Here is a 23,845-nt window from a genome sequence, read left to right as displayed (position 1 = left end):
CCCTCCAAGATACTCACCATTCTGACTTCTGGAAATACATCAACGTTCCTTCAGTGTCACTGGCTCAAGATCCTGAAACTACCTCCCCAGTGGCATTATGGATATTATTACACATGGAATGTAGCTGTTGAAGAAGGTAGTTCACCATCTCTGCCTTGAGGGAAAGAAGGGATGGACAATAAGTGCTGACCAGCCAGCTGGTACCCATATTTGATGATTGAATTTTTTAAAATCCTACTAAAGTCACAAAACTGAGTTTCGATACCTTTTAAGGGCCACACATCATCTCAAAAAATAAAGCAGAAACTGTGAATTCACTCTTCAGCAACAACAATCCATTCACTCAATATAAATCATACAATGACTAATCACACTGACACTTGCATGTAATAATTTAAAGCTATAAAATATTTATTTTAACTACAAATTGTACGATAATAATTCACTTCATTTTTAAGTGATATTCTTAGATGTTCTTGAGGTTCAGTACAGTGTACTGTATAAACTGACAAAGGCATGGTGCAGGAATCTGAGCAGCCTGGTGAATCACAGGAGAGGGAGGTAGCTGACGAGTCACTAAAAGCCTGACATAAACTCCACTGTATGTGATCAGCAAACAGCGTGCGATTTCCTACAAGGCAAGGTAAAAATAAAATGAGTTACAAGTGAAGCTACAGTCCCTTGGCAATCTTAACATTTAAGCCCAGATAACTCAGTCCTATGTGAAATAATATGCCTTGCTCACTGATGTGAAGCACATACATTTGTATCACCTAGGCTTTCTCTAGGACTGCTCACTCCTTGCTGGATCAAAGCTGATTGTTTTCAGCAAGTAGCTGCTAACAAATGCAAAAAGTAACAGAAACATCTCTGTAAATAGAATATGCATTCTTTAGAGGCTGTTTCCATAGCATTGATCTGGGCGATGCACATTTATGACCTCTGCTGACAGCTTAAGGAGCCAAAACCAATTGCGGGACAATGAAAAGGGCTCACAGATCCATTACAAAAGCACTCTTGCATTGTTCTGTATCCCAATGTAAATGTTTTTTCTTGCTTTCTACATCTTTCCAAAACTCAAGGCAAATTTCCAGCTGAATACAATTGGAGCCATGTGTCAGGGGTGATGGGGGTTTTGCTGGAGAGGCAATTTTCACACTTGTCTACCAGCATGAAAGCTCTCATGAGGTAAAGCACTCAGCCTTAAGTGTGAAATCTTGAATGTATTAACAGAATTAAATATCAGCCTGGAATCAGTGCAGGCCCTGAATACATCAGAGAGCTACAATTGTTTCCATGCACCCAGACATTTTTGTAAGTTATTTATTACGTTTGCATTTTGTGCACTGCACTTTGGTGATAGAGACTAGACTGAGTGGAGTTCTACGAACAAAAGAATGTTGTAGACATTTTGCTTGAGAAAAATACACTGTAAAGTGCTCTTGATATAGTTGTTTAAAAAGTCGATCTAATTGGACAAACTATCTTAAATTGTAAATAAACCGTTTCTGCAGCACCAGTTTACAACAATGTCAAACCTCTCATTTACATGACCAAGTTGGCACTGTAAATACCAAGTTAAACTTGTTATTTTCTAGCTTTTTTTTGAAATACAAGTAATTTTTGCTAAAATGTCTGGTGTCCTAATGTGTGAATGACCCCACATCCTGTGCTATTGTGATTCAGACAGAAATTAGGGGTCAAAGGAATGGGGACATTTTAGCTTGTTAAATAGACCATCAGTATTTAATATGTAGGAGCTGCTGTAGACTGTTGAGCCCATCAAGTGTCCTCCATCTTTCAATTAGAAGATAACTGGTGGGATGGTCCTCAAGTCCATTTTCCTGCCTTATCCCCAAAACTCTTGACTCTCCTACTGATTAAAAATTTATCTTCGCTTTGAATATGTTTAACCAGACAGCCTTCACAGGTCTCGGTGGTAAAGAATTCTACAGACTGACCACCCTCTGAGACAAGAAATTCCACTTCATCTCTGCTTTAGATGGGTGACCCTTTACTCTGAGATTATACCCTCTGGTCTGAGGCCTTTGCACAAGAAGAAACAACATCTCCATATCCACCCTATCAAGTCCCCTAAGAATCTTACACATTTCGAAAACATCTCTCATTCTTCTAAACTCCAGAGTACAAGTCCAAACTATTCATCTTTTCCTCACAACAAAATTCCTCCATACCCAAGATCAACCTAATGATTCTTTGCTGAACTGCCTTAGATAGGGGGGAAATATTTCACAACGTTCTAGGTATGATCTAACCGGAGCCTTGTAGTTCTTCCCTATTTTTCAACTCCATTCCCTACATTTTAGAACATAGAACATAGAACAGTACAGCACAGAACAGGCCCTTCAGCCCACAATGTTGTGCTGATTTTGAAGGACAACAGTCCATTTGCCTTCCCTATTACCTCCTGAACATGCATGCTAGCTTTTTGTGAGGACATCCAAGTCTGTACTGTGGCTTTCTGCAGTCTTTCCCCATTTAACAAAATTCAACTCTTCTATTCTTCTGAAAAATTGCATATTCTTACATTTTTACACCTTATTTTTCATCTGACAAGATTTTCCCCACCCACTTATATTGTGTATTCCCCCGTAGACTCTGTGTTATGTTCATTACTTGCTTTTTCACTTATTGTGCGTCATCAGAAAAAGTGGCAAAAGTAGATTCACTTTCGTCATTCAGTCATTTATATATATATATAAAATAAAACATCATAGCCCTAGCAATGGTCCCTGTGGTATTCCGCTAGTTACAAATGGCATCCTGAAAATGCTCTCTTTACCCTAACTCTCTATTTCCTATTAGTTCGCTAATCCACTGCTCATGCCAATATCCTACCCCCAACTCCACAAGCTCTCTAATATCCTTATGTGTGGTACTTCTTCAAACACTTAAAAATCCAAATATACATCTCTGGATTTCTCTTTACCTATCGTGCCCTAAAGAACTCTAGGCAAGAAATCAGGCATGATTTCCCCTTCATGCAGCTGACCCTATTTGATTAGAGATTTATTTCTAAATGCTCTGCTTTTTTGGTTATTCATTTGTGGGACATGCATGTTGCTGGCTGAGCCAGCATTTATTGCCTGTCCATTGCTGCCCTTGAGTAGGTGGTGGCGAGCTGCCTTCTTGAATTTCTGTACCCTCCTACTGTGCGTTGACCCACAATGTCATTAGGGATTTTGACCCAGCGATAGTGAAGAATGGCAATATATTCCCAAGTCAGGATGGGGCATGACTTGGAGGGAATCTTGGAGTGGTGGTGCTTCCATTTCGCTGTTTCCCTCTTCCTTCTGGATGGAAGTGATTGTGGATTTAGAAGCTGCTACCTGAAGATTTTTGGTGAATTTCTGCAGTGCATCTTGTTGCTAGTACACACTGTTGCTACTGAGTCGGTGGTGGAGAGAGTGGGTGCTCATGGATGTGGTGCCAATCAAGCAGGTTGCTTTGTCCTGGATGGTACCAAGTTTCCTTTTATTACATCATTTCTAGTAGATTTTACCATTTTTGATGTTAACAGATGTTAAACTAACTGGTTTCTAATTTTTTTGTATCTTCCCATTTTGAATGAGGGTATTGCAACTGGCATTTTTCAAAGCCTCTGCAGCATTTCCAGAATCTTGGAATTCTTGCAAGGTTATTATTAATGCATCCATTATTGCTGCATCTACATTTAAAGTCTAGGAGGCGACATTTCAAATCCAGGGAATCTATCAGCTTTTATCCCCAATAGTTTCATTCATAGATAAGAGATAATGGGAGCTGCAGATGCTGGAGAATCCAAGATAACAAAGTGTAGAGCTGGATGAACACAGCAGGCCAAGCAGCATCTCAGGAGCACAAAAGCTGCTGTTTTGGGTCTAGACCCTTCATCAGAGAGGGGGATGGAGAGAGGGGGAGGCGGACCGAAGATGGATAGAGGAGAAGATAGGTAGAGAGGAGAGTATAGGTGGGGAGGTAGGGAGGGGATACGTCAGTCCAGGGAGGACGGACAGGTCAAGGAGGCGGGATGAGGTTAGTAGGTGGGAAATGGAGGTGCGGCTTGAGGTGGGAAGAGGGGATAGGTGAGAGGAAGAACAGGTTAGGGAGACAGGGACGAGCTGAAGATTGCAGGAACAGCAACTCATATTCTGCTTGGGAAGCCTGCAGCCCAATGGTATCAATGTGGACTTCACCAGCTTCAAAATCTCCCCTTCCCCCACCGCATCCCAAAACCAACCCAGTTCATCCCCTCCCCCAACTGCACCACACAACCAGCCCAGCTCTTCCCCCTCCACCCACTGCATCTGAAAACCAGTCCAGCTCATCCCCGCCTCCCTAACCTGTTCTTCCTCTCACCTATCCCTTCCCCCCACCTCAAGCCGCACCTCCACTGCCCACCTACTGACCTCATCCCGCCTCCTTGATCTATCCGTCCTCCCCAGACTGACCTATCCCCTCCCTACCTCCCCACCTATACTCTCTCCACCTATCTTCTTTACTCTCCATCTTCAGTCCGCCTCCCCCTCTCTCCCTATTTATTCCAGTTCCCTCTCCCCATCCCCCTCTCTGATGAAGGGTCTAGGCCCGAAACATCAGCTTTTGTGCTCCTGAGATGCTGCTTGGCCTGCTGTGTTCATCCAGCCTCACAGTTTCATTCATATTTTGTTCAATAGTGAAATTTATTGTATAGTTCTTCACCTCCCATTTACCCTCACAACCTTAGCTCCTTAATTATGTAGTATTTTTGGAATGTTATTGATTTTCTCTGCTGTGAAGAGTGATGCAAAATATTTACTCAATTCCTCTGCTGTTTCCTGTTTCCTTATATTTATTTCCCCAGCCTTGCTCTCTCAGGGACCCATATTCACCTTGGCTCTGTTCTTCAGTTTTTATATTTAGAGAAGCCCCGGCTGTCCATTTTTATTTTACTTGCGAAATTGCGTAAGTTTATTTTCTCCCTTTTTTTTCCCTGGGTCATTCCCAATCCTCTGCTTTATCACATATGTTTGCAATATTGTTTTGGGTCTAGACCCTTCATCAGAGAGGGGGATGGAGCGAGGGGGAGGCGGACCAAAGATGGATAGAGGAGAAGATAGGTAGAGAGGAGAGTATAGGTGGGGAGGTAGGGAGGGGATACGTCAGTCCAGGGAGGACGGACAGGTCAAGGAGGACTTCACCAGCTTCAAAATCTCCCCTCCCTTTCAATTTTATACTAGCCTTCACTTTCTGGGTTAACAGTGTTCAGTTTATCACCTTCCTAGAATCCTTCTTGCTCATTGGGAAATATCTTTGTTATGAATTACAAATTCTTTTCTTAAACATCTGTCATTTTTCCTCAACAGTCTTTTCTGCTGAACTCCTTTCCTAGTCCACTTCGGCCAACCCTGCCGTTATGCCTTTGTAATTACCCTTCCTTAAGTTTAGCATAGCTCTTTCCAACCTGAGTTTCTCACTCTCAGATGAACGCTAATTCTATCAGGTTTTGGACACTGTTTCCTGGAATTTTTTCAAAAAACTCTGAGATCATTAATTAAACATTACTAGATCCAAAATAGCGTGGACCCAGGTTGGATCCACAACATGTTGCCCTGAATACTCTATAAATTCACTCTCATGGCTAACTTTGTCAATCTTATTTTACAAATTTACATAAAGATTAATTTCACCCAAGATTAATGTAATGCCTTTTAACATGCAATTATTCTCTCCTGTTTTATGATCTGCCTTAGTTCCTGTTCTTGATTCGTCTGCCTCTCCTGATATACTTTTGCATTACACCTTCTCGAATATTTATCATTTTTTAAAAAAAAGTTACAGTTCCTGTCTCAAGAGCTACATCCCCATCATTCTACTTCTGATTATCGTGAGCCAATAATCACTTGATACCAAATTTCTTATGTAGGGAAAGTCGTCTCTCATCATTTACTCTCTGCAACATCTTGTGGACTTTAAAACATGCTTGGCCTGCCACCTGATCCATTTTGCTCCAGTTTAAACGTACCAAATTTTCTAGCAGTTGCTTTTAAAATATAAATGCCCATTTCTGACATTGTTCAAAAGTCAATCTATACTGCACAGTTTCCATGGTTTTAATAGCCTCTCTGTAATAAGATTTCTACATTCTGTGAAAATTCAAAGTGTGAATTAACTAATGTCCTACGCAAATTCAAAATCATATTCAATACTTGTGTTTTTTTTATAAATTACAAATCCTATTTGCCCGGTGAGCTAGAAAGGAACTCATGTTGGTGTGAAGTATCAGTCAAGACAGCTCACAGCTGACTGCAACTTAATTAGAAGTATCCACCCAATTGTCTCAAAACATTCCACAAGAAAGAAAAAAAAAGGTTCTTGCACTCACTGACACTTCTGTGGTAAGTTTCTTGCAAATCCTTTTAGTTCCGCTGTCACTGACTTTATGAGTAGTGGACTGAAGGCAATAGCTACACACTATTCCGAACATTGTAATGGGCCAGTTCAACCACAAATATCTCACGATAATGCCAACAGACCTCAGTGCTCAGATTTAAAACTTCAAGCAAAGGCCCAACGCCTAGAATCAACCCTTTCAAACCACCAGGTCCATGAAATTCAAAAAAAGAAACAACTAGTAGAAAATGTAAATATAGTAAAATTAGAATTACTAAGTTTTTATGAGGGCGGAGATTGCATTTGGATTATTGTCAGTGTTTGGAACAACACTAACTTACATTCATATTGCACCTTCAAAACAGAAAGCCAATCCATGGAACAGCACAATCTTACAGATGGCCATACAATATCGAAGGAAGCCATATGTCTCATAGTGCCTTTGTCCACTTTTCGCTGTCCAATTAATCCCACTTCCCACTATTACATTCCCCACTGTCTTATGATTTTCCATTTTAATTACTTATCCAGCTGCCTTTTGACAGCTTCTACTGAATCGGATTCCATTATCCTTTCGAGTAGTGAATTCCTGAGATCCAAAAAATTCTTTAGCACAGGGAAAATATCAAGCACAAACTAAACTGAATTTTAAAAATCCATCATCTCTGTATCACTTGCAGTTGAAAACAATACATTTTAATGTTACCTCAGCGGTACCTTTCATGACGAAACTGGTCATTTCACTGAAGGTAAACTTAGATTTGTGGACCTTGCCACTGTTGGACAAAAGGGGCTGTTCCTCAGAGGTGCCAATCACCTTACTCTGGAATTCCTCGTGCAGATTAACAGGGTGTCCATTTGTCAGGTACAGATGGCTCAACTGCTTTTGTAACTTGGACTGTAAATCAGGCATAAATTCAGGCATCAGACAATTTGTGCAGTACAATACACGAAACATGCTACAACTTGAAGTAATTATTTGCCTGTCAAGAAAATAGTATTGGGACAAACAACATTTTAAAACAGCAGATCCCAATAGAGACTAAATGTAGCTGGGGTTAATGTTAGTCATCTGCCATCATTAATCAGTACCGCAAACTAACATTGTTTAACTTGTAACCTGCTAGCAAAGAATGGAAAACATTGACACACTAAAGGATCTATCATACCTAAACACATTTTCAGATCAGTTTTTCATGTAAAATTAAAATATGAAACACAATTAATCTAAGATTTCCTAACAACAAAATCTTGCAACTAGCTAATACTTTGTTTGGAAAATTTCTGAAGGTATTTAAAACGAATTTTCCGACACTAAATTGCACAAGGAGGTATTAGGTTGGGTGACCACAATGTTAATCAAACACTGTAGATTTTAAGGAGAAGAGAAGGTTCGAAAAATGATAAGGTTTAAGGAGGAAATTCCAAAAGTGTAACACCTAGGAAGCTAAAAGCATAATCTCTAATATTAGAGTGATTATTATCAGGCATGGGACCAGAATTAGAGGAATGCAGAAATCTTGGACAGCTGCAGTACTGGAAGAGGTAATAGAGGTTATGAATAGCAGGGCAATCAGGGGTTTGAAATGAAGAATGAGAACTTTAGAATTAAGACATTGTCAGACTAAAGGTCAATATAAGTCATCCATTACAGAAATGATGGGTGAACAAAAGTTGGTGGCAATTAAAGTTTTGTGTGAGCTCATGTTTGAGTCAAGTGGAAGATAGAAGGCTAGTTAAGAGAGTGTTTTAGAATAATCAAGTCCAGGGTAACAGGGGCATAGGTGACAGTATCAAGACACAGTACCCTGAGGCAGAGTTGGCTGATGTCAAGGGCAAGAATATAGATTGTTTTGGTCTCAGGAGGGCAGGAATGGTAAGTGGATTACATTTTACTTGGTACCAAACTCTGCAACGACTCCTCCAGATTCTCCTGCACAGCAATCCTCTGAATAACGCATCTTGTAGTTCCATTCACTCCTATCTCTGGGCATCGGTTTATTTTCCTGTGTGAACATCTAAAACCAATTTACTAATTGCACTGTGAGCTCACAACCACCCTCCATGAGTGCTACCTATCTCTCCTCTTTACACAGGATACTACCAACACTCTCACCTTTCTCCGGTATCTCATTGCAGGAGGAGAGCATACATCTTGGTAAGCTGGATTTACACAGACAGAGGAGCAGATAGCATGGGATGTTGGATCAGCCAGTGACAAAGCCTGCCCACCTGTTCTAAATCTGAAGCGGATCTAGCTCCAGGCAACTAAAGTTGTCAGCGATGAAAGTCTGAATACATGTCAAGAGAGCTGTTCTTCTCCCTGCAGACCTAATGTTATGGGTCTCACCTTCCAGCTGAGTCTGTGTCCATTTCCTACCCTATAAAATGGCATGTGTGTCAGACTAAATCAGATGGAACTGATGTGACTACTGATCTTGCCTCTGATCAGAGGTACAAGTGAAAATTACATAAATTGTTCCAATACTAACAGTTCTTGATCAAGAATTAAAATTCACTTTAAAAGCCAAATATGCATTTATTACCTGGAAAAAGATATCCATCTCTTTTTGCTCAAGCAGGGTTGTCAAAACTTCTTTGCATTTCTCAAGGTTAAAATATACGAACAACAGCTGGTAGGAATTGTTAAGGTGTAGGCTGACAAGTCTAGTGAGTGTCTACAATGTAATATCATAGTCCCTCATGACACTCTATATGCACTAACAAGAAATTATAAAGAAAATGAAATATGACAATTGACATTTTACATTATGAGACAATGTTTTACATATGACCATTCAAAACTGTACATTTCAGAAAGGAAGTAAGGAGAAAAGAATTGCCTTGATTTGCCAAGTGGAGAACAACACACATTGTTTCACACCCAAGGTGATCCATTTATGAAAAGAGCAAATTGACATTTGTGGATGGGGAGAATTTAAAAGGATGCCAGTTTAATGAAATTTGAAAGGCCCAATTGAGACCCATTGAAAAATTGGACCTCAGAGCTCATTAGTGTGAAAGGGGTAAGGTGCAGACACCAATGGGCCATCCAGCTACTGCTTACCTGTTGGTGTTTTATGATATTATCCATCAAAGGGATTGTGTGACAACCCAGGTAATCTGTAGATGTTTCTCTAGGTGGGAAGAGGCAATAAAAATATACATGGGCTGCCTCCAAATATCACATTCAGTACCAAGATTCTGCCACAAAAGACCTCCCATGCTCAAACCTTGCATGTTGTATAAGGGTTTAAGAATCTGAAAGGATTAATTCTGAGGAGTGCATTAAGCTCAACCCCATAGGATAATAGGATCATATGGATTTAAGCAGGGGGAGCGGCTTCGGACCTGGAAGAAGTATCATAGAACGCCTACACTGTGGAAAAAGACCCTTCGGCCCAACAAGTTCACACCAACACAAAGAGCATCCCGCTCAGACCTATCCCCCCTAATCTACACATCTCTGAATCCTACTGGCAATTTAGCACAGCCAATCCACCTAACCTGCACATCTTTGGACTGTGGAAGGGAGCCGGAGCACCCGATGAAAACTCACAGACACAGGGAGAACCTACAAACTCCACATAGACAGTCGCCGAAGGTGGAGCCAAACCTGGGTCCTGGTGCTGAGAGGCACCAATGTTAACCACTGCGCCACCATGCCGCCAAGTAAGATTGGACATCATGCTCTTAGAAGCAGTATTAATCATAACAATATAACTTCTTTCCAGTAGTTATTGTGCAATAAACTACATTTAGTATACCAGGTAAGGAAAAGGAAATTATTTACTAAAGCCACTGTGTGTAGGATTCAGAAAAACTGTGGGGGAACAAAAAAAAAAAGGTGAGAATCATCCATTTTATTGAAAAAAGATGGAAATCTTCCATCTTGGCTCCCAAATGCAGGAAAAGTAGCTATAGCATTGCCATACTGCAGAATTAAAAGCCTTTAAAGTAAAATAAATAATCATAACAGGGAGGCATGTCAGCATTACTAATGTTGCCTGGAAGATTTCAGTAATAGACCAAATAAAATTCAGAATTGGTCATCTTGGAGAAAACAATTTTTTTCCCCCCAAACTAGACACTAAATCAAAAGCTCAAGCAACAGGTTCAAGCCAGCTTTGTCATAACTGTTCCAGAAACAGCTATTCTCACCAAACATATAAAGAACATACAACTGTGCTTCAACGGCTCAATTAAATTTGTATCAGACAACCAACAGAAGATTTAATAGGATTCCGAAACTTATGTTGGAACTGCAAGAGAAGATTGACGCCATTGATATTATCTGTTAGCATAGAGAATTGTTTCATATTGAGAACAGAATAGAAATATACAGTGATATAAGTTTAGCAGAAATGTTTTCCACTCCTATCAACATTGTTGTTTGGGAGGATGCAAAAAGATGAGAAAACTAATGAGTACAGTATACTCCAGCTGAGTTAATTGATAAATATTTAAATGAAGTCATTTAATCTGCAACACAGCACGATGAATGAATTATGAAGTGTGGGTCCTGACTGATATCAAATGCTGAGAAGACAAGTATAACCAGAACATTTATATTTCTTTATCTTCAAGCAGAATCAGCAGTACCAGTGACAGAGGTCATGTCAAATAAGAAGCAATCCTTAAACAGTATGACTGAGGAAGTGAACATGTTCATTTGGCCAGTAATGCAATGGGAGGGCAAATGCAAGTGTCAACCTAATGAATAAGTTGAGACTACATACTTCAACACAGATTTTCCAGTAGCTGGAGAATAAAAATCTGCTCACTCAGGTAGAAAATGTGGTACATGCAACTCCCAGGGAAGTCAACACTGAGACGGAATGACCAATGTTCATAAATTCAGCACAGGTGAAGAAGAAATCACCTGGCTCAAAACTCCCAGATTCTGCAAGAAAACAAAATAACTGTTTCAACAGGACAGTATCTTCCATGAAGGAGCTGAATGGTCCTCCAGATATTTCAATGGAATAATTGCCTGTTTCAGCACAAAGAGAACCTCAGAACTGAAAAATATTAGGTCCTCCAGTTCAAAAGGACAATCACTATCAGAAACAGAATCAGAGTCAACAGTCTGCCACCCTGAGACCTACTAATCTTCCAAGAAAGAAAGAGAATGCGTTGTGACAGAATAGTAAAACTTTTAGATCCCTTGGAAAGACAGTAAATTGAGGCAGATATGGTACTGGTGAACGTTATTATTATAGAAAAAAGTCTAGAGGGGGAAGATTTTCTATTAGGGTCTGAACAGGCTAATGCTGAGGAGTACATTAAGTACTGCCTAATGTAGTGACATCAAATGAACTCAAATGGGGGGTGGGGGAGGGGGAAACCAATCAAGTCGAGATTGAGGTTTCATTCTGTTTCAATAACAGCAGTCTTCATACCAATGTAACTTGCAAATAGTTGCTATCATGCAATAAACTCCATCTCATTTAAGACATGAATTTCTTCTGGTTATGCTATCAGGTGATTTGCCTTTACCATACCAGACCAAACAGGTCCTAGAGATCCCTACCACCAAAGAAGGTTATTGCAGCAAATTTACCAGATAGTTCTCATATCATGATATGGATCCATCATATAACACTGCCCAACGTCATTTCTTTGCTCAAAAAGAGTTTGAATTTCTCCCTACTACATGCAGATCTATTATCTTATAGAATAATTAGGGGAGACAACAGCCTAGTTGTATTAACCTGGGTATTAACCCTAACCCTATCGCTATCGCTATCGCTAATCGGGAGACCCGGGTTTGAATCCCACGACAGTAGATGGGGATTTTGAGTTCAATAAAGAATTTGGAATTAAGTCTCTAATGATGACCATGAATCCATTGTTGATTTTTGTAAGAAACCTATCTGGTTCACAAACATCCTTTGGGCAGGCAACTGCTATTCTTACCTGGTCTGAATTACATTAGCTCCTGACCTACAGCAATGTAGTTGACTCCTAACTACCATCAGTGCAATTAGGGATGGGCAATAAATGCCGGCCCAGCCAGCAACGCACTCATTCCAATGAATGAATAAAAAAAATTATAAGAGGTAAAGGTATAGATTATTGTGCTAATAAGAAAATGCCTCCAGCATTTAAACCATGTGCAAATACAGCTGCGCTGGTCTGGATGTTGCATCCACTGCATGCCAAAGCAGGTCCTCTTTTCACAACTTAAGGATGATACCCAGTCCAAGAGAATAAGGAAAACATTTTCAGGATGCTCTGAAGGTCTTGTTGGAAAAAAAGACAAATTAACATCAGTGAATGGGTGAAATATGGCCCAAACTGTGCCCAATGGCAGCACCCCACCCAACAAGTCATACCAGTACTACAGGAAACAAAATTATTGAAGATGCTATAGGGGATTGTGTCACCAATCAATAGCAATCAAGTGAGAGCCATAGAAAGCAACAACACAATACATTGCTTAAGAGTTTATAAGGCTGGATTGAAAGGGTGCAGAGACACAAAATGTTATGCTCCCAGTTGGTAGTAGTACTGGAGAAGTTGGATCCTAGATATTAGCCTAGCTGGTTAGATTACAATTCTGCTAGATGGTCACTGAAGCATATCCAGAGAAGAACAACATGGTGTGAAGCTTGATGAACACATCTGGCCAAGCAGCATCAGAAGAACAGGAAAGCTTGACATTTCGGGTTGAGACCCTTCTTCTCGACCCAAAACATCAAACTTTCCTGCTCCTCTGATGCTGCTTGGCCTGCTGTATTCATCCGGCTTCACATCGTGTTATCTCAGATTCTCCAGCATCAGCAGTTCCTACTATCTCTCCAGACAAGAATACACTGTGTATATGACAGCAGAATAAGATAAGAGCCAATGGTGTTAGGGCAAGGTACTGGCGTGGAAAGAGATTTGATTGACTGGCTGAAGACCGAGGATGGGGTTAAGTTTTTTTTCCACAATTGCAGTCAGTAAACAGTGGAGTTCCACAGGGATCTGTGTTGGAGCCACAACTATTCACTTTATACATAATTGATCTGGATGAAGGAACTGAGGGCATTGTTGTTAAGTTTGCAAATGACACAAAGATAGGTGGAGGGGCAGGCAGGGTTAAGGACTGCAGAGGTTGCAGAAGGTCCTGGGCAGGCTAGGATAGTGGGCAAAGTAGTGGGAAATGAAAGATAATGTGGACAAGTGTGAGGTTATGCACTTTGGTAGGAAGAATAGAGGCATAGGCTATTTACTAAATGGGGAAAGGCTTCAGAAATCTGAAGCACAAAGGGACTTAGGAGGCCTAGCTCAGGATTTTCTAAAGGTTAACATGCAGGTTCAGTTGGTGATGAGCAAGGCAAATGCAATGTTAGCATTCATTTCAAGAGGGCTCGAATAAAAGAGCAGGGATGCACTGATGAGGCCATATAAAGCTCTGGTCAGAATGCATTTGGTTCATTGTGAGCATTTTTAGACCCTATATCGAAGGATGGATGTACTGGCAATGAAGAGGTTCCAGAGAAAGCTTTTAAAAATGATCTCTGCAATGAAGGGCTTGTCCCAGGAGTAGCTAAGGACTTTGTGTCTTTACTTAATGGAATTTAGAAAAGGTGAAAGAGAATCTTATTGAAACTCAGAATACTGAAAGACCTGGATAGAATGGATGTGGAATAGGTGTTTCCGCTAGTAGGAGAGACTAGGACACAAGGCACAGCCTCAAGCTGAAGGAAATTACCTTTAGAGCTGAGATAAAGGAGGAACATTCTTCAGCCAGAATGTAGTGATTCTGTGGAACTCATTGCTGCAGAAGGCTGTGGTGGTCAAGTCATTGAGTACATTTAAGAGTTAGATAAGGTATTGATTAGTAAGGAGATCAAGGGATAAGGGAAGAAGGCAAGAGAATGGAGTTGAGAAACATATCAGCCATGTTCGAATGGCAGAGCAGAAAGTGGAAACAATTTTACGATTTTTTTCTGAGCTCACTGGTTTGAACCTTTAACAATTCTGATGATCTAAACTGTTTCCATTCTACAACATGGAGATTTATATATAAGGCCTTCTAGTTTAGAATTCCACAAACCAAAACATTCTGGCTAGTGTGACTGGTTCTCCTGAATGAAATATTTGATTCTCCTGCTCCCTCTCGCCGAACTGAAAATTTGAACCTTCTGTCAAAACTAAACTAATAGCCTTAAAGTGTTTCTTCTGTCAAAAGCTCAACAGTGTGACAATTTATCCATTAACACTTGACTGCAGTCACATACTTTTGTAAAAATCGATATACTTAGGTCATTGCTCCAAATGATCTATTGATTTGGTTAAAATAAAAACGTTCACAGAACATCAGTCTCTGCCCTCTTCCTTGATTTTAAATCCAAATCCCAAAATATAACATGTTATATATATTTTATCAAAGAAAGAAGTACCATTTAAAAAGCTTTAATATTGAAGAATAAAAGTAGTAACAGTTTTTCAACAAGAGGAAAAAGAAAAGCAATACGGGAGAATCAGATTGTTTGAGAAGCTAGAGCAAGGATGAAACAGAAATAAAATCACTGCAGAGATTATCGTTTTAAAAGAAAACAGGACCAAAAACAAAACCAAGTAACAAAATGCTGCTACAAACCATTGGTTTCAAAAAATGAGTCAAACTTCCTTATTGTTTGCAAGAGTAGTAGAGATTGATTCAGACCAAATCTGAAAGCAGCTCCATTCAGATTAAAACTAAAAAAAAAACTTGACATGCTTTGAATATAAACCCAAAAAATCAAAGAAAATATCTGAAGTAGATTGCAGTTGACTGTTAGAAATCAGACAGTTAGTGGAAACCAGCTTTTTGGATCACAAAATTGAAATATTGCATGGCAACTTTATTCTTCAGATTGCCCAAATGAAAAAAAAGTTCCATATTTGCATTCTTAGATGATAAAAAAAAAATTGTTACTGCACCAGGTACGGTGACCTTTCACAAGTAGCGTGTGTCATGTTTCCAATGACATTAAATCAGGACAAACATTACAGCTTAATGACACTGTTATTGCGAATTGATAGCTAACCACCTCCTGAACTTGAGATAGTGGGAACTGCCAATGCTGGAGAATCTGAGATAACACAGCGTAGAGCTAGCTGCACGCAGCAGGCCAAGCAGCATCAGAGGAGCAGGAAAGCTGACGTTTCGGGTCTAGACCGTTCTTCAGAAATGAATCCCCTTCCCCTCCCCCATTTCTAAAGAAGGGTCTGGACCCGAAACGTCAGCCTTCCTGCTCCTCTGATGTTGCTTGGCTTGCCGTGTTCATCCAGCTCTACACCATGTTATCTCACCTCCTGAAACTACTACCTTTACGATTAAATAATAATCTAAAATCAAAAAATAAAGCAGTTATCAACATTTTGGCTATTCACTTAGTCCTTAACTTTCTAAAATGTCAGCCCTGGCCCAATTGATAGCAGTTTCCTCTGATGCTCTCACAGACTGGAACACAACTGAGATGACACTTCAGTGCTGCTTTGAGGGTTTTCAATTTCAGCATTTCAGTCCTTCAAACAGATTACAGCACAATATGCAGATTACAAAGTGAAATAATATAACGCTACCAAATTATCTCATTATTCATTTATTGTTCAAAGAACCTTGTTATGCACAAAATGTTGAATATATTTACCGACATAAAAGTGACTTCTTTGGGAGTAAGAGTTGTGTGGATGTCAATTGATCCATTGAATGCTTCTTTCTTGAAGTTGCATTTTGTTCTGGTGATAAAGTAATGGTATAATTAATAATCAAATGTAATACTAGTCAAATTATATTTGACTATTCAAAGTAAGCTAAATATGGCTTTTTATGGTAAACCTGAAGACAGAAATGGTAAATGCTAATTATTATTTTCTAGAGAATTGTAGATATAAACATTTAATTCTGTTGCAACTATAGACACAGATCTGTTCTGTTAACAACATGTTCAAAATTTAATGGTAAAAGGGATACTTGAAGTATGCTTCGGAAGCCCTCCATGGTATCTGTGACCCCCACCAATAGATTGTGATTCATTAATATTTCATTCACAGCAGCAAGCCGCATATCTGTGTTTATATTTACCTGGAAATGAGATAGATAAAACAACTAAAGGTATTAAATCAGAACAAGTCATTTATTCATTAAGAAATCTGTTAAAAGAAAGGAACCTATGAGCTGGGAGGATAATCACATCACACTTTCATCATGAGCTTCAATCCAGCCTTGACTGCAAATTTCATCTGTGCACTGAATTTAGCTAGCAACAAACCAGTAGAATGTTAAGTGAACACAAAAGCACAGTAAAGCTACAATTCTCAGTTTCTTTTCAAAACTCACATTGATAACATGGCCAAAATTCACGATTTAAAGTTCATATTAGTTTAGTGAAAACACCCATCTGTAGTTGGAACATTGTTGGGAAATTTGAATAATCTTGTCTTCTGTTCAACCTATGTTTTGCCTGGAAGTATTTCTACAAAGCAGAAGTGTTTTACTCCTAGCTGTCACACCTCTCATTCCTAGAAGCAAAAGACAGCCCCTCAAAAAAAATGAAAATCCAAAACCAATTGGAAATGATTGTCATCTGGAATTTGACCATGCAAACTCTGAAGTTATAAACAGTCAAACTGTCATTAGCTTCAAACCATTAAAATAAAGTCAAATGCTTCATCGATTACATTTAGATTTTATTTGAACAACACAGAGTTATTTAATAAATTGAAAAATGCTGTGTAAATTCAAATTTCCTCTTCTTTCCTACCTCTCAGACAATTCCTTGACCAAAAACCTTGAGGTAAGTAATCTCCTATGAGACAAGTTCTGATTCTGTTTTTCACTCACTGAACTGAAGCGGTTTGGAAGTCTCAGATAACCAGGCAATGAAGGTTAGAACTTAGTCTTTATATACTTAAAATTTTATTTCCAAACACTTATTGATTATCATGAACCATCTTCCCACTTCTCTACAGCCGAGTTCCCAATTACCACCACACCCTGAATATAATTAACATCCATATACTATATAGTTGACAGTTTCAACAGTCAATTTCTCCTGGGGGACAATTGAATTTCCATCCATAATCCTCACCTAACAGACCGGTAAGACTGAGGATTTCATTAGATGTGCAGTCATGGACATTAAACATTGGATCAAAATCAGGATGCCCCTACAATTAATTACTGAACAATGATAACTTTCTTCTTCATACCTTCTTGGCGTATCTATCAAGGAGCAGTATAATGATGGTGGTGATAACTGTTGCACCCAGGCTCACAAGAAGGTAGAAGAGTAGACCATTCATGCTGAGTTGATGGAAGGTGGAGTATATGTTTCCCCAGGCAATCAAGTAGAAGATCTGCAAAAAACAATTTTGTAAATACATATGGATAGTACCCATATTAGTGAAATCTAAAACTTTTGTGGGATGTTGTTGTTAATATAAAATAATAAATCAAAGCTGAACACATTTATGATGTGGAGATTCACAATGGTTAGAAAGATACAAAATAGGGAGATACCGTTACAGAATATCAGCTTATAATTGGAGTAGCTATGTTTGTTTTTTGCAGATTGCCTTTATCAGTTTCTGTGGAATACTTTTCAACCTTGCTCCATTACCTGGAATGGATCAGTGAGCCAATTTTACTCTTCAAGAAATTCATTTAATGAAATTGCTTGCTTGAGCTCTGAGGGCTGCATTAACAGAGGGTCACATAACTGCTTGGCAGTACAAAACTTAAACAATGCTAAAAAGAGACATGAGATCACAACTCTTCAAGTTGCACTCATCAAAACTGAAACATGTAACTAATAAATAATGCACAAGGGATGCTACAGCAACTTTTGCTTATTTATGGTCTTCTATGTTGAATAGTCAATGAAGAAGAGCTGCTGACACAACTTCTCAAAACTTTTTCCTCAGCTGTAGTATCTTAGTGTAGGTGAGGACATGTGTACATGATATTAATTACTATCAGCACGTGGAATGCACAATGACTTGAATACTGACATACACAGCTTTAATCTCTGACAATTTGTTTTTGCTTATGTTTTAAAATTACTTTATTATTGATCTCGCTCACTGTATTCATTTCCATTAGCCCAATCTCAATGTAAATGTATTGAGTGTCGGAACTCCAGCACTGTGTAAGAAAAGATTGTACACCAGCATCAGGAAGTTTGGGAGGACTGAAATATACTCCTCTGAACCCTCTGTGAATGATTAACTGTTCAAATTTCCAAATTATTTCACCCTGTCCTTGGAGATATTTTCTAATCAACCTGTTCACAAATGTTATTACACACCACTGGAGCAGGTGGGACCTGAATCCAGACCTAATTCTGTTCTTGGAGACTTGGGCTAAATACCCACTAGTTACACAGAAATTTAAGAAAGAATATTTACACCTCTTAATCATAAGCTTGAGTTTGAAAAGGAAGGCATTTACAGGTAACACAGGAGGTTCTTCTCCCCATGTAAAGTAGTTAAAAATGAACTTGCTGAAATTTTCATAAACCCCACCCACTCTACCACACACACTTGTTTTGTTCAATAAGAGAGTAAATTTAAGATTATTTGCCTATTATAGACTATATCCTAGGTGTAATTTTTAACTGGGCTTAAATTAACAGAATGCAATCAAGTGGACAGTCAAACATTTCAAAGAATAATATGTAAACTGGGCTACAAATTCCTCATAATTGTGAGGATGACAACTTCAACATAAGCAATCTAGTCCTCACTCTCATCCTGAGAGAGTTGTCTCCGAATGAGAGCTGTCATAATAATTCCTTGTAATGGAATTTGCCATCCACTATAAACATTCTGCCCATATTTGTCACTTAGAAGCAGAAACTGCCAGACATAGGAACCAGATATATACAGTGGTTCTAAACGGTTATGCAAACAAGTCAAATTTAAATCTGAAGCTTGAAGCATTCACAAATCTAATATTTAAAAGAATGTCAGACAGACAATCTGGGTGCGATTTTGAATGACCTTGTAAAATGAGTAACAGTGAGTTAGTTGACTGACCAATTTGACCATCATTTGATTTATTTCTATTGATTTCAGGAGAACTGTAAAATGGGCAGCAAATTTACAATCACCCCTTTAATACTGTTCTGCCTTTTGTTTTTTTTCTGTCCTGTGAAGTTTTGATTTGCTTCATGAAAAAGGAATGTGTTTAATTTCATATTGCAGACTTACTTTAGTATCTTCAATAGCTCCTGGGCCATTTTGACAAGAACCTTCCGCTAATGCAGAAAATAATTAAAAATACTTTCACTGAACTAGTACTAATGAATTTCACAGTGTTGTCTTTACATTATTTTCCTTTCCCAGTACAATAAAACTTACTGTAACCAACACCAGCCTGAAGGCCCGAGAGTTAAAGAACATGTATCTTCGTATAGCTGAATCCTTTAGTAAATTTGTAATTTGCTTCCTGTAGATGCCTAAAGATATCTGTAGTTTGGGAAAGAAAGAATAGCCTTAGATAAGTAATGAATGCCAGATACTGAGGGAAATGTAAAAGGTTAGAACAAAGAACATTGTAGCGCAGTACAGGCCCTTCGGCCCTCAATGCTGCACCGACCTGTGAAACCAATCGGAAGGCCATCTAACCTACACTATTCCATTATCATCCATATGTTTATCCAATGACCATTTAGATGCCGAGGGTTGCTCCCTGTTATTGTGAAATGTTGTGTAAGAATTAGCACTGCATTCCACATGCCTAATGCATCATTCACATTAAAAATTACACCTTTGTAGCTCAGCAGTCAATATTTGGCAATCATTTAGAATATCTATCTTTGAAATTTGCAACAAGAATAAAATGATTAAGAGAAAGAGCTGCAAACTGAACTCACTTCTCCCTCAAAACAAAGTCAAAGCAATATTTACAGAACCAAAAGCTAGGCCGCTGACAGTCAGCACCTGTCATATTAAGAACTGGATACTCACATTCTTGTAATTTGGCTTCTCAGTTATTTGCATCTCTTTGCAAAATGTAAATACTCTTGAATAATGGGACAAGCAGGGCAGGATTAGCACAAGGAATTAGTTGTAACAAAAATACTGTACCTGAAATCCCAATCCCTCCAACCTCCTCACACAGGCATCCATATCAAAATCTTGGGACCAACAGCAGTTGTTACTGCTTAGAGCCAGAATCACTTGACCATTTTGAGGCACTAAAATATGAAAAATAAGGTATCAAATGATGACCAAAATGAACGACATCTGAAAGTTAATTCAATGCTACGCAACCAATAAATACAATTACGATTTAACAGGCCCATCTACTTACCTCATCAATTAATCTGCATTATTTGCTATGTGTTTATCTAATGTAGATTTTATATCATTTGCACTGTACATTGAAAGGATCATAGGATAGATTAGCCTAAAATATTTGGCTATATGCTGTTACAAGCTATTATACTACATAACTCCAAATGTTTTAATCCAATGATTTCAAATATATCATTCATTCATCACCACAAATTATAATTTGGAGCCACTTGAAACTAATTTGTAACAAACCCAAAAGCCAATCGTATGATGATATCTATATATGGCATATTAGTAACAGGACAGCACTGCCTTCTATTATATATAAACCTGCCACAAATATATAGGTGACTAAATTGTAAGTTAAAGATATCATGCAAACCACTGCGTGTTGAATCGAGACTAGCTTTTATAACACTAGACATTTAATTACTTATGAAGTGTGAATAATCATCCTACAAACATATAAAGGACCTTAACATTCACTCAATCCATTCAGTAGCAGCAGTGTAAAGTATCTACAAAATGCACTGCAGAATTTTATTAAGGCTCCATTGAGTCTGGAGGAACTATCAATCTCCAGATTACTTAAAAGATATTTGGATAAGTACGTGAATAGGAAAGGTTTGGAGCAATATGGGCCATATACAAGCAGGTGGAACTAGTTTAGTTGAGAACATGGTCAGCATGGACTATTTGGACTAAAGGGTCTGTTTCCCTGCTGTATGACTCTATGATTGGTTGAAATACTTAGAAGGAATGAGAAGGAGATACACAGGAACTTAAAAGCCCTCAAGATCACCTTCATGCCACTCACTATCTTGATTTGGAATTATATTGGTGTTTGTTGCATTGTCATTAATCAAAATCCAGGATTCTCTCCTAACCAGTATTGTTGGTGTAACAACACCAAATAGATTGCAGTGGTTCAAGACGACAGCTCACCACCTTCTCAAGGTCAATTATGAATGAACATTGTGCTATCCCAGGCAGCAAAGCCCACATCCTGTGAACAAATAATGAAACAAAGCACTGTGGGTGTTCCCACACCCAAGAACTGAAGCCTTTCAAGAATGTACCTTACTACCTCTTTCTCCAAGGCAATTCAAGATAGGCAGTAAATGCTGATCTAGCCAGCAATGGCCACATCCCACGAATGAACAAAAAAGTCCAGTTTGGAGAGATACATGTAGTATGAAGCAGTTTTATATTAATTAGTGCTATCATGGATTGGTGCAGTGACAGCCTGACATACCCTTCACTCAATGAAATATTTGAAGGTTTGAGCTCTGGAATTCACCTCTTTATCCCTCTCCTCTCCTTTGAGAAATTCCTTAAAGCTACATCTTTGTTCAACCTGTCCTAATATGCCCTTATCTTAACCTAGTTTCTATTGTGGTTTGATAGTGTTCATTGACCATGAATCCCTACAGTGTGGAAACAGGCCCTTTGACCCAACAAGTCCACACCGACCCACAGAGCATCCCACCCAGACCCGCCTAATCTACACATCCCTGAACACTATGAGCAGTTTAGCATGGCCATTCTATCTAGCCTGCAAATCTTTAGACTGTGGGAGGAAATCGGAGCACCCAGAGGAAACCCACACAGACACAGGGAGAATGTGCAAACTCCACACAGATAGTCACCCGAGGGTCCCTGGTGCTGTGAGACAGCAGTGCTAACCACGGAGCCAGCATGCAGCCTGTAGTGCTGATAACGTTCTTCAAAATTCCTTGAAGGATTTTGTTAGGTTTAAAAGATACTGTCTAAATACAAGTTTTTGGTGCTGGAGTAGAGCCTGAACACCCAACCTTCTGACCAATGAGGGTCTGTCAAGTGCATTTTGGGCTGTATTCGGGGCAATATTGAACAGCAGACCAAGTTCAGTAATTTGTGGTGAATCAGCTGGTTAACTGCTCAGGTTCTTCCCTTATCCTCTACTTAAAGAGGACTCTGTATGACCTTTCCATAAACTCCAGCCTGAACAAGTGGCAAAATTCTTTTCATTAATGATACTCAGTTTTAGAATCCAATTGTTTGCACTGAGCATTGTCAGTTAAGTACAATTATTACTACATTACTATATAGCTTAGACAGACTTCAAATAATTTATCCCAAAATACATTTTAAAAATTAGATTGAACCAATCAATATTGAAATGCACAACAACAGATGCGACATCTCCAGTTCAATCACTGCTGACAACTGTTGTGGAAAGTACACAGACCTGACCTTTCAACCAGCCGTCCCGTTCTGCTGGAAGATGCCTTGTAGAAACGGTATGAGAATTGTGCTCTATTCCATAAGCCATACTTCTACAAATGGATGAGACCTGTCTTTCCTCATTCCCATCAACGGCGGCTCGTTGAACACCACCCCCACCAGTTTCTCGGCATGTCCACTCCTGCTAATGAAAGGATTGAGAATTCATTAATCCGTGAACTCATCAATAATCAAACCTGCCCGGTGACAAAATGCAGAAAGTAACGTCAGATCACCCCACGATAGAGAGGCAAACCTTTAAACAAAGTGCTTCAACTATACTGCTCTCCAAACTGCAATATGACATCTGATAGAATGACCAATCTGATGTCGGAAATTCAAACCGAAACAGACATCCAGCTTAATTATTCTCCTCCCATATTTATCATCCACTCGAGCTCCAGTACCACCATTTTATCTTTAAATCTGCCATTTTCCGCATAAGTTTGTCTAGTTTCCACTAAACAGCATATATATACTATCAAGCAGTATATGTTTATTTCGCGTAAAACCTAACTCAAACTGAAGATATAATTGACTGCCACTGGAGGAATAAGGCAGGGATGGATACCTACACATACATTTATATTGTCTAAGTTATAGCCATGTTCTTAAAATGACCTCACCCATTCGATTAGTCAAGTGCTGCGATGTTATCGTTACGCGGTTGATGATCTATTCACCGAGAAATAGGAATAAAATAGTGATGTTTCAGGTGGGGGGAGTGGTGCAATGCCTCCCAGAACACTGGAAACATTGTGCGCGGGTTTTCAATCTTCAAAATCAATGCAATAGACACACTGGATCTGTGTAATTTCTTAATTTCTGAAAACGCAAAAGTTACGAAGATTGAAACCTAGATTATGTAGTAAATTAATTCAATTGAAATTTGCCTTCCTTTTATTTTATTGATAGGCGATATTCAGTG

The 23,845-nt window shown here is 39.0% G+C and overlaps 1 protein-coding gene across 1 annotated transcript; it reads right to left on the bottom strand.

Moving 5' to 3' along the window:
- Window positions 1–435: 435 nt before the first annotated feature.
- LOC125465525 (transmembrane protein 268-like) lies at window positions 436–23,245 on the bottom strand. The gene is made up of 9 exons (XM_048559148.1): window positions 23,174–23,245; window positions 22,888–23,062; window positions 20,443–20,552; window positions 19,714–19,821; window positions 17,563–17,709; window positions 16,325–16,435; window positions 8,919–9,005; window positions 7,079–7,270; window positions 436–631 (listed from the first exon to the last, which is right to left on the bottom strand). Exons 1-9 carry the CDS (start codon window positions 23,222–23,224, stop codon window positions 467–469), a joined length of 1,146 nt encoding a protein of 381 aa, XP_048415105.1. The 5' UTR covers window positions 23,225–23,245; the 3' UTR covers window positions 436–466.
- Between the last annotated feature and the right edge of the window lie 600 nt (window positions 23,246–23,845).

The sequence above is a fragment of the Stegostoma tigrinum genome, chromosome 29, assembly GCF_030684315.1.
Source record: "Stegostoma tigrinum isolate sSteTig4 chromosome 29, sSteTig4.hap1, whole genome shotgun sequence".
NCBI classification, from domain to species: Eukaryota; Metazoa; Chordata; class Chondrichthyes; order Orectolobiformes; family Stegostomatidae; genus Stegostoma; species Stegostoma tigrinum.
The sequence above is the reverse complement of the archived record's forward strand: the minus strand, read 5'-3'. Positions and strand labels throughout refer to the sequence as shown.